This window comes from Pecten maximus, chromosome 9 (genome assembly GCF_902652985.1).
Source record: "Pecten maximus chromosome 9, xPecMax1.1, whole genome shotgun sequence".
NCBI lineage: Eukaryota > Metazoa > Mollusca > Bivalvia > Pectinida > Pectinidae > Pecten > Pecten maximus.
The window spans coordinates 35,062,503-35,075,121 of record NC_047023.1 but is presented as its reverse complement, the minus strand read 5'-3'; the positions used below and the strand labels follow the sequence as shown (position 1 = coordinate 35,075,121).

The 12,619-nt window shown below is 34.1% G+C and overlaps 1 protein-coding gene across 1 annotated transcript in view; it reads left to right on the top strand.

Moving 5' to 3' along the window:
* Positions 1–10,915, top strand: part of LOC117334135 (AP-3 complex subunit beta-2-like) — a 48,382-nt gene extending 37,467 nt beyond the window's left edge. Inside the window, exon 24 of the mRNA XM_033893603.1 lies at positions 5,480–10,915. Coding sequence (XP_033749494.1) covers positions 5,480–5,769 — 290 coding nt within the window. The 3' untranslated portion in view covers positions 5,770–10,915. The remainder of the gene's footprint in view (positions 1–5,479) is intronic.
* Positions 10,916–12,619: the final 1,704 nt, after the last annotated feature.

Sequence of the window (12,619 nt, the reverse complement as noted above, 5' to 3'; positions counted from 1 at the left end):
CAGGGTAACAGTTCTGACATTGTAGTCAGGGTAACAGTTCTGACATTGTCTGTAGTCAGGGTAACAGTACTGACATTGTCTGTAGTCATAGTAACAGTTCTGACATTGTCTGTAGTCAGGATAACAGTTCTGACATTGTCTGTAGTCATAGTAACAGTACTGACATTGTCTGTAGTCAGGATAACAGTTCTGACATTGTCTGTAGTCAGGGTAACAGTTCTGACATTGTCTGTAGTCAGGGTAACAGTTCTGACATTGTCTGTAGTCAGGGTAACAGTACTGACATTGTCTGTAGTCAGGGTAACAGTACTGACATTGTCTGTAGTCAGTGTAACAGTACTGACATTGTCTGTAGTCATAGTAACAGTTCTGACATTGTCTGTGGTCATAGTTACAGTACTGACATTGTCTGTAGTCAGGGTAACAGTTCTGACATTGTCTGTAGTCAGGGTAACAGTACTGACATTGTCTGTATTCATAGTAACAGTATTGACATTATCTGTAGTCAGGGTAACAGTTCTGACATTGTCTGTAGTCAGGGTAACAGTACAGACATTGTCTGTATTCATAGAAACAGTACTGACATTGTCTGTAGTCATTGTTACAGTACTGACATTGTCTGTAGTCAGGGTAACAGTACTGACATTGTCTGTAGTCATGGTAACAGTTCTGACATTGTCTGTAGTCAGTGTATCAGTTCTGACATTGTCTGTGGTCATAGTTACAGTACTGACATTGTCTGTAGTCAGGGTAACAGAACTGTCATTGTCTGTATTAAAAACTTGCAGTAGACTTTGTAGTACATTTTGTATTGGCGATGCTAATGTCCTTCGTTATCAGCCTGTATGGGCTGGCCTGGGTATTGATCCCCACCACCACCTGTATACAATATACCTTGTAGATTGTAACTGTCAGCTCCTAAACAATCAATGAATTTACAGAGCAGAGACAAATGATGTAATTGTTAGGAAAGCCAATTAATTCTAAATTTTCAGGTAAAAAAAACGAAATAAATACCGATATATACGTATACCTTTATTATGATAAATTTTTATTAGTTTTTTTATCCCAATGTTTACTTTTCGGTGAATAATGATATTTTATGCAATACTACACTGTATGTATTTAAACAAAGATGTTGAAGCTGTATATTATTTTATGAGCTTGATGGGACGAAGTCCAGGGGAGCTATTGATATACCCCCAACATTGTAGTCAGTGTCGGCCATACAAGATAATTTCATACATAATACATTTGTGGACCTGCTGTCAATATGAGATGGGACTTTCATATTTGACGTGGGTGTTCCTTGTGACAAGACCTTTTACTGCATATATGATCTGCAGGTCTTGACCGTGACCTTTGGCCTTAGACTTTTAAAAACGTTAACTCTGAATTTCAACCTTTTCAAAAATCCTTCTTTTACATGCATGTATATTTGGTATATTTCAAAATGAATTCTATAAATTTGACCTTGCAAAAATCACTTTTCATATGACATTCCTGAAATAATTTTATCCATCTTGAATTGGAAGCAAATAGGATTCCAAAAATGTTTGTTATGAAACATGATCTTCAAGTATTTTTTGTATGTTTCAAGCATCAGTTTTAAGTTAAGATTTTATTGAATTGTTTTATTCCAATCAAAATATTGTGGACATTTACTGTAATTGATGGATCAATGTTGTCACCTGTGTACAGGTAAACCGTACAGGTACCTGCCACTACATCAATATTACCCATCAATTATTGCTGATTGCTGTTTGTCCAACACTCTTTGTCACAGGCCATGATTTACATGCCACCATCAGCTTGCTTATCTCTGTTTTTTTTTATTTTGTGTCGTAACTGTCAAATTTAGATTTAAGAGCTATCACAGATACGTGTTTGATTTCAATTTTCATTGGTTTGGAAATGTGAAATAGCAAAAAAGGTAAAAAAAAAAAAAAAAGCTTACTTTTACTGATGCATAGACAATATTAATTAAGGATGGTATTGCATGGTAATTATTGTAGATGTGTTTAGGAGGTTACTGATTTGATATACCAAGGTAAATACTCCTACTACCACTCTAAACCTTATATACTTACTCAGGCCTCTTATAACTCTCTTAACTTCACTCTTTGACGTGACTCCTGTATTCTTGACTCTCAATGACTCGATCCTCTATTCTATGTCCCTCCACCCTTCACTCGAGCTCATGGACTGACTCCTGGACTCGACTCTCAATGACTCGATCCTCTATTCCCCTCCATCCTTCACTAATTGACTCTCATTGACTGATGCCTAGACTGTTGACTCTCAATGACTCGATCCTCTATTCCCTTCCACCCTTCACTAATTGACTCATTGTTTGATGTCTCGACCCTTGACTCTCAATGACTTGATCCTTTATTCCCCTGCACTCTTGATGCATTGTTTCGTCTCCTAGTTGTTGACTCTCAATGACTCGATCCTCTATTCCACTCCAACTTTCACTCATTCATTGACTCCTGGACTGTTGACTACTCTCAATGAACAAAATACTTTATTTGGTTTGTTCTATTCGACTCATGAAGCTGTTCATGAGTATGGCAGCTCTGGTTGTGTGCTCCTCAGGGCGTTGTGAAAGACATTAACTAAAGACCTAATAACCACAGATAATAATTTGTGAATCGCTTTGAAATAGAGTTATTTTTGTTGCCTCAATATGGCAGTACAGATGTATATAAAATTCCAAATTATCAATTGTATTATTTAAATTGTGGTGACTACCTAGGATTTTGCAGCTACATGTAGCTATTGGTTGACCAAAATGCAGGAGATGTATTGCTATGGACCTGTCTTCAGTAGACATCTATGAACCTATGTTATATATTGACCTGTTATCTGTTATATGTTGACCTGTTATCTGTTATATGTTGACCTGTTATCTGTTATATATTGACCTGTTATCTGTTATATGTTGACCTGTTATATGTTGACCTGTTATATGTTGACCTGTTATCTGTTATATGTTGACCTGTTATCTGTTATATGTTGACCTGTTATCTGTTATATTTTGTTTGAAACAATATACAGTCATTCAGTATCTCCATTTCAAAAGAACAGCATTGATGTGTGTTTGATATTGATCAGTAATTGCCTTGGGACATATAGCAAGTGTTGATGTCGATATTCCAATATTTGAAATTTTGTTGTTTTAATTTCATCGGGCAGCAATTATACACAGAGTTTAGTGATAAAACAAATATGAAAAAACTCTGTAGAATACAACAGTTGTAGAATACAACAGTATACTATTTAGACATTCCTCATACCTACTGTAGACTACAACAGTATACTATTTAAACATTCCTGATATATACTGTAGACTATAACAGTATACTATTTAGACATTCCTCATACCTACTGTAGACTACAACAGTATACTATTTAGACATTCCTGATACCTACTGTAGACTATAACAGTATACTATTTAGACATTCCTCATACCTACTGTAGACTACAACAGTATACTATTTAGACATTCCTCATACCTACTGTAGACTATAACAGTATACTATTTAGACATTCCTCATACCTACTGTAGACTATAACAGTATACTATTTAGACATTCCTGATATATACTGTAGACTACAACAGTATACTATTTAGACATTCCTGATACATACTGTAGACTATAACAGTATACTATTTAGACATTCCTGATATATACTGTAGACTATAACAGTATACTATTTAGACATTCCTGATACCTACTGTAGACTATAACAGTATACTATTTAGACATTCCTGATATATACTGTAGACTATAACAGTATACTATTTAGACATTCCTGATATATACTGTAGACTATAACAGTATACTATTTAGACATTCCTCATACCTACTGTAGACTATAACAGTATACTATTTAGACATTCCTCACACCTACTGTAGACTACAACAGTATACTATTTAGACATTCCTGATATATACTGTAGACTACAACAGTATACTATTTAGACATTCCTCATACCTACTGTAGACTACAACAGTATACTATTTAGACATTCCTCATACCTACTGTAGACTACAACAGTATACTATTTAGACATTCCTGATATATACTGTAGACTACAACAGTATACTATTTAGACATTCCTCATACCTACTGTAGACTATAACAGTATACTATTTAGACATTCCTGATATATACTGTAAACTACAACAGTATACTATTTAGACATTCCTCATACCTACTGTAGACTATAACAGTATACTATTTAGACATTCCTGATATATACTGTAGACTACAACAGTATACTATTTAGACATTCCTCATACCTACTGTAGACTACAACAGTAAACTATTTAGACATTCCTCATACCTACTGTAGACTATAACAGTATACTATTTAGACATTCCTCATATATACTGTAGACTACAACAGTATACTATTTAGACATTCCTCATACCTACTGTAGACTACAACAGTATACTATTTAGACATTCCTCATACCTACTGTAGACTACAACAGTATACTATTTAGACATTCCTGAAACCTACTGTAGACTACAACAGTATACTATTTAGACATTCCTCATACCTACTGTAGACTATAACAGTATACTATTTAGACATTCCTGATATATACTGTAGACTATAACAGTATACTATTTAGACATTCCTGATATATACTGTAGAATACAACAGTATACTATTTAGACATTCCTCATACCTACTGTAGACTACAACAGTATACTATTTAGACATTCCTCATACCTACTGTAGACTATAACAGTATACTATTTAGACATTCCTGATATATACTGTAGACTATAACAGTATACTATTTAGACATTCCTCACACCTACTGTAGACTACAACAGTATACTATTTAGACATTCCTCATACCTACTGTAGACTACAACAGTATACTATTTAGACATTCCTCATACCTACTGTAGACTACAACAGTATACTATTTAGACATTCCTGAAACCTACTGTAGACTACAACAGTATACTATTTAGACATTCCTCATACCTACTGTAGACTATAACAGTATACTATTTAGACATTCCTGATATATACCATTTTTCTCTTGCAAAAACAGTTTAATTTACTTACTTGAGTACTCTTTGACATTTTTACTTTCGCTTCCATGACAGCTTAACATTGGCAGACAGAGCCGATACATAAACAGAAAATAAGAAATATTTTCTAACTCTGGATTTTGAAATTTCATTGTCATTAAAATACAATATACATCTACAATCATTGCCAAACTCTGTTGTGTGATGTTTTGTGCAAGATCTAAAAATTCTATTTCATGTTCATAGTTTTATAATGTATGAAAATAACTCGATTGAGTTTAAAATCATTTCAAATGGTTATTGATAATGTAGTTTGTTATGGTAGCTTCTATCTTTGTTTGAAAACTTCAAATACATGAAGGAACGTCTTTAGTTAAGATAAACAAGCATTTATTCTGTTTTCTCTCTTTGCAGGAAAGCTGGGTGGCATGCATGAAAATTCGGGAAATGTCAAGTTAGCACCGTCCAAGTCTGATGCCAAGTCTATTTGTACATGTGTCCACACGGTAGCCAATGTATTACAAGTGCCCTCCACCAATGAAAACCTGTTTATCTTTGGCGCTACCACGATGGCAACAGGGACTCTGACTCTTGTATCTGTCCGTGTCAAGGATGAAACAGCCAAACTGACCGTTAATTGTGAGAAAATGGTCATCGGTACAATGCTTCACAAAGAAATCAAGAACCTTCTGAGCAAAAGTTAACCTTGCATATTTCACATCATCCATTTTTTTTTCTCAATTTTTTTTTTTTTTTTTTTGGAAAAACATTGAATGGCTGTTGCCTGATAAACAGACTGTTTTCTCTTTAAGTTCCATATAGATATTTAGAAGTTTAATTAGAAACTGCCTGAAGTATTAATTTCAAATACCATAACTACATGTACATGTACATGTGTATGTTGCTGATGTTGAGTAATAAAGTTGAACAAATCCGAGGCAAATGCAATAGTGGGCATGCTGGTACAAGTTGACAAAGGGGATTAAACATTTTTGTGGTAGGTTTGATGGTTAAACGTGTTCATATTTTATTATGATAAGTCTTGATATGTCTTTTAAGGTTACATATTAATTAATGTTTATTCTGCTGTAAGCTCAAGGTCACATAATTCATGATCATGGTAATCTACTTTGTGTTTTATCGGACATTGAGATTTTATTTGCTGGCATTCCTACTGACCTGATCTAATGATAAGGTTACATTAAATTTAGATGTATTATGTACCAGGCATGGACTTTTTGCCAGATAAATATGGTTGGAGAGTAGGTGTCCGTGTTGTGTATGAGTAGTGACTCTGAAAACTGATAGATATATATTTAAAACTGATAGATGAATTTAAAACTGATTGATATATAAAATTTTATATATTTGTGTGTGTTCATTTTAACACTAGTTTTACAAAAACTCATCATGAAGCCTCTGACTTTTTAAATTTATAAATAAAAAATTGCAAGGAAGTATTCATATTAAAAATCCTAGCTCAGATCACAGAAAAAAATATTTTCCTAGAAAAAAATGTGACCCAGATATTGATGAACAAAGTAATTTTGAAAAAAATACCTCCAAAAGATATATACTGAGTATTTCAGATTTTTGTCCTTGTACAAAGTGTACAGCATAAAATTAACTTAATATGTAACAAAATTATGTTAATTATGTTCGTGCAGTCATATCTACAAGATAATTGTTGCATTTATCTTTTTAATAAGCTTATTCAGTTATGTTTACATCCTCATAAATTTGGAATTTCTGATATAAATGGACAACAATGGGATATTGTCATATGGGGGCAAATGGAACCTTTGAATAAATTCTTGAACTTGTAAATGAAATTATAAAATACAGAACACTGTTAGATATGGTTGAGTTGGAACCTGACAGTGTTACTGGTGTTTGGCATCACTGAATCCTCGTCTGCCATCTTATATCAGTACCCCGTATATATATATACACATCACGTGTACGTATATACTATAAACGTGCTGCTTTAGAGAGCGGCCATGATTCCATTGTACAACGGTCTATCTACGTTATAGATTTTTTACTTCATATTCCGTTGTCGTGTTGAAAATAACTGTTGACTCAAAGCCTGTAGAGTTCAGGTTACCAACAAGAAATCAATATTGTTTTTCACTGATACTGGAGTTAATGTATTGAATCAATGAAAATATTCTAAAATAAAAAATTCATGAAACAGAAAATGAAGTAAATATTTCATAAACGCTTGTAGAATGTTTTAGTTTTACCTAATTAGGATGTGAAACTTGATACACAATGAGGGGAAGATGTGGTGTCTAATAACATAGCCAGATAAATATCTACGTTTTGTGTTGTGTAAAAGAGCTTTTAACATAAAACACACAATCAAAAATTAAGTGTACAGCGTTGCTTTCATGATATCAATACAATATAAAAGAACCACAGCTTTTTGTTCATCATTTTTAGATAGCAACTTCTCTACATGTTATTAACCATTGTCTGAAAGTTTATTTCCACCAGAATTTTGTTTCTTCTATAATTCTAAATTGTGTTTATATATCTTCATTTCCTGAATCAGATGTGAAAAGGTATTGGTCACCTTACCAACCCTGAGGGTTTTCTCTGGGTACTCTGGTTTACTCAAACAGTAAGATCCCTTTCTTTAATGCAGACCAAGTGTGATTAACATAAGTTGATATAATTTGTTTCGCAACTGTTGTAAAATACATTTGTTTTTAAAAAAAGTTTACATTATCTACATTTACCTGTGTTAACTTCAGTCTTGCACTTTTTATTTACTTCAAACCAATGGGATGTCATTGCCAAAGGTGTTCAGACTTGTTTACCAAAACACAAATGTAAGGGTCAAGGTCAGGATATTTAACAGAGCCATATGTGTGACTAAGCCCTGTGTTATTGTTTATCAAATTGGCATTTTTTTCTTTAAACACTCCTTTTTGTACTATAGTATCAAGTTTGTTTTCAAAGATAGACCTCTCGAACGACTCCAGGTGTTGCTTACATAGAAAAGATGTCTGCATGAGTTTTGTATGTCCACTGGGTTGGAACTGGTGTCGTTAGGAAGTAGTGTCACAGCTAGATCTAGACTTTCACTGTATCTGTCTACATATTGATCCAAGCTTGTAAATTCCTAGGACAGACTGATGGGCGTAAAAATACCAGTTTCTGGGGCTAATTACTTTTTATTGATACAAATTTACAAATTAACTTCATTTTGGTACCTTTTAAGCCTTTTAGATTATATGCTTTAAGAATATAAATTGTTTCATTACAATGAAAAACATTAGAACTTATCAATGATTTTATATACATTGCATTTAGCATCCTTTGATGCTATTTTACAATATTCTCATATTTTGTTGAAATTAACGTATAATAAATACCAAAATAGATACAGATGTGGGTGGTTAGAGCTTGAAATTACATATTATCCCTGACCTACACCAGTCATGCCTCACTAGAATCACATTTCCTTTCCTGTAGATACATTGATTCTGTGTTGCTCTCTATATAAAACATTAATATCACTCCAATAAAACTGCATCCAGATTGAAATAAAATGAATTTTTTTTCAGGGCTTCATTAAAAACTCCCCCTCTTTGAGATACACATGTATCTATCAGTAATTGTCTTAACTACATTTAACGAAGTCACTTTGAAAATATCTCATAATAATCACTTTACAATAAAAAGCATCTGTTTTTATTAAAGGTGAAGTGGGATTTGGTAGCTTTATAAAAAAAGACAGTCTGGAGAATATGCAACTGCAAAATTATCTTCTAAAAATGTCCCGTTTATAGCGAGTTGGCTCCTGCTCTTATTATCAACTGTCATGATAATTTTGATGAAAGAAAAACATGATGTACAAGATGAATATAATGTATAGTTTGGTAATATTGGCTGTATTTGTCAGTCATTAGACCTAGGTATACATGTATAAAACAAAAAATTCAAACAAATGCTGTATTAGTAGTGTTCACCACAGAATGTTTACAATTAAGGCATATGGTTATACAAATTTACACAAACTTTTTTCGTCCTGAACAACTGGTAACTATTAGCACCATGAATTTTAACTTTACTGTACTGTATTTAATTGAATACATAAATACAGATGGCTATAGATTTACAGTCTTTTATTGAAGTATTTGGTATATTGATGATCCTGTATATTTTGAGGTATATCATTACTGTGGTCAAGTCTATGGCATTGTTAGTGCTTGGTTGGAATGTTTATTGCCAAACCTTATGTTATGATTTTAATATTGTTAGTATGTCTATTTATTATGTAATGTAATTGGGACCAAGTCATACAGACGTCCAATTGTTGTCGAGTGCTTTTGTGAAGGAATGAAGGACATTTCATATTTTGCAACATTTGATGGATAAAAATGCACCACATAGTTAAGGCTTATTATCTGATTTAAAAAAATATATATATATTTAGAAGTGACTTTTGGTAAAATGTAAAACCGTAATTTTCTTTACCCATCTTTTGAGTTAAATTGAGTGATTTACTACTTCACAGTGTTTACTATAGGAGAGGAAGGAGATTGATCAGCTTTTCATTTAGAAGATTATTCACACAGCCATGTATGTATAGTCTGGGGTATACATTGGTGTACAATTGTGCAATAAAGATCACATATACGCTGGTACCACTTAATGGTGAGTCCGTCATCTGTCAACTCTCTTAAAATTGTTATGTTATGATATTTTCTCAGAAATCTTTCTCACTTTTCACGTATTCTCAATGATTCTTACTTGTGCATGTTATTACTTTATGTTTTTTTTCTTCTTTCAATGAGTCAAAAACTTTGTCATGATAGACGGACGTCTTTAAGATGAGAGCTGATTTGTTTTTGCTTTTTCATATATATTTCTCAGCAAGTACTTAGTAATACTCTAATATTATTAGTAACTTTCTTAACGTCCCAAGTCAAAGCAAGATTGCGAGAATGTGAAGTATGTGATGTGAGGATGAGTTTAAATTTGTGATTGATGAGAACATTTTATTGAGTCCTAAAAGTTTTTTTCATCAATATTGAATAATTTAAAGGTAAAAAAATAGAAAAAAGAAAACAATGAACAATCTATCACAAACCTATGAGGTTGAGGATTCCTCTCAATTCTGTCGTTACCTGTACACCATGTTAGGTCTCACCTGAGACAAAGTCTCAAGTGACCTATTACGATCACCTTTAGCTGTCGTCATCCGTCATATGTTTTAAACAATTCAAATTTTCGACATCTTCTTAATAACCAAGAGGCTCAGTGTCATGATGTTGGGCCAGTAGCATGCTGAGATGAAGGGCTACAAAGCTTGTTCAAATCAATGACCAAGTTTCAAGGTCAAAGGGGTAAAATGTATTAAAATCTTTGAAAAGGTTCTTCTAAGTAACCAAGAGGCCGAGAGCCATGGTATTGGGTCAGTAAGATCCTTGGCAGAAGGACTACAAAGTTTCTGCAACTTAATGTCCTTGACAACCTTCAAAGTCACAAGGGTCAAATGTGTCATAAGTCTTTTCAATGACTCCTCAATAACCAAGAGGACCAGGGTCATGATACTTGGATAGTGGCATACTTTGATAGCAGACTGAAAAGTTTTTCAATTGAATGGCTTTGATGTGCCTTCAAGGTTATTCTGGTCAAATGGGTTCAATTCTTAATACAAAAACATCAACGATCACTTAAGATTGCAAAACTCAGGTGACTGTTTAAAGGCCCATGGGCCTCTTGTGTAACTTTGTTTTCTGTCAGTAATCATTGAGAATGTCATTAATGTACATTGCTTACCTGCTATGATACTAAGAAATTATTGTTGATTAAATATAAATGGATTTATTGAAATGTTGTGTTTGTTTGACACTGTGTTTTAAACGGTCAATTTACCTTTTGATTTGACCTATTACCTAGTCCCAACGAAACTGAAACCAGACGTTCTAAGCATGCTAGATTTAAAGTGTAGAACAATGGAACTACTGTGATGATATTGAGGACACCTTCATATTTGTAGGCAAAAAAAACGATACCTTGGACAAAGATTAGATTATCTATCATTGATGGGTAAGGAAATGTAAACATCATGAAAAAAAATATCACATTTATGACGAAGTGTTCTGCTGGAAATATTATTATTGTAATAATTATTTGTTTGTTGGCTGGATTTATCACCCTGTGAACAGCCAGGGTCATCTTGAGACGGGAACTCCTTGTAGTAGTTGGTGACTACCTCACTGAACAACATTCAGGAGGCCCCTCACATGACATCCAGAGCAATAAATTTAAAGTGTCTTTCCCAGGGACACAACCATAACAGCACATATTGGCCTGTGTCTCGGCTTCCTGAGAACCACAAACCGACACCGGTAGGATGGTGGGACCACACACCAGAGGTTACGCTGCTGATACTCTAACCGACTGAGCTACATATGTATATCACAGCTCCTTTTTATAATACTGAAGCTTCACTTTATTATCAGAGGTTGAAATGACTGTGTCTAAAGTGTAATGTGAGATTAGCTGCAAAGTGAATCTAGAAATAGATGTTCCTATTATTCTCATTATTTATCAAAATACCAATGCACGTACTTGTACAACTGTAATAATCGTTATGCTTATAACAGTGGAGAATTCCTTTCTCTCTTTTTACTTTTTTTTTATCAACAATCCCCGAATGACTTGCAATGAACATCATACTGAACAGATATAAAGACTGATAAATTTTTGTTGTCCGATGCCTTTCCAGTAAAGCCAGGAAAGTTATTAGTGCCAAAAGAATGTCAGAGCAATCTCAGGTTATCTGAAAAAAGAGACTCAAGTCGGACCTATTTTACACAAAGTCTTTCTGAACTGCAGGATAATTAAGTTATTGCAGAGACGTATACATCACATATATGATATATACATCTCTGGCTATTGTATTAAGGACATACATTTCTAAAAATGTCACGAGAGTGGTGCTTCGAGAAGGAAAGGAAAATTGAAGATCTCTTTCAATATCTTCTATCGCTCCTTATACTTCGGTCATTTGATGGCCACCCTTATACTACGGTCATTTGATGGCCACCCTTATACTCCGGTCATTTTGATGGCCATCCTTATACCCCGGTCATTTAATAGCCACCCTTATACTCCGGTCATTTGATGGCCACCCTTATACTCCGGTCATTTGATGGCCATCCTTATACTCCGGTCATTTGATGGCCACCCTTATACTCCGGTCATTTGATGGTCATCCTTATACTATGGTCATTTGATGGCCACCCTTATACTCCGGTCATTTGATGACCATCCTTATACTCCGGTCATTTGATGGCCACCCTTATACTCCGGTCATTTGATGGCCATCCTTATACTCCGGTCATTTGATGGCCACCCTTATACTCCGGTCATTTGATGGCCACCTTTATACTCCGGTCATTTGATGGCCACCCTTATACTCCGGTCATTTAATAGCCACCCTTATACTCCGGTCATTTGATGGCCACCCTTATACTCCGGTCATTTGATGGCCATCCTTATACTCCGGTCATTTGATGGCCACCCTTATAC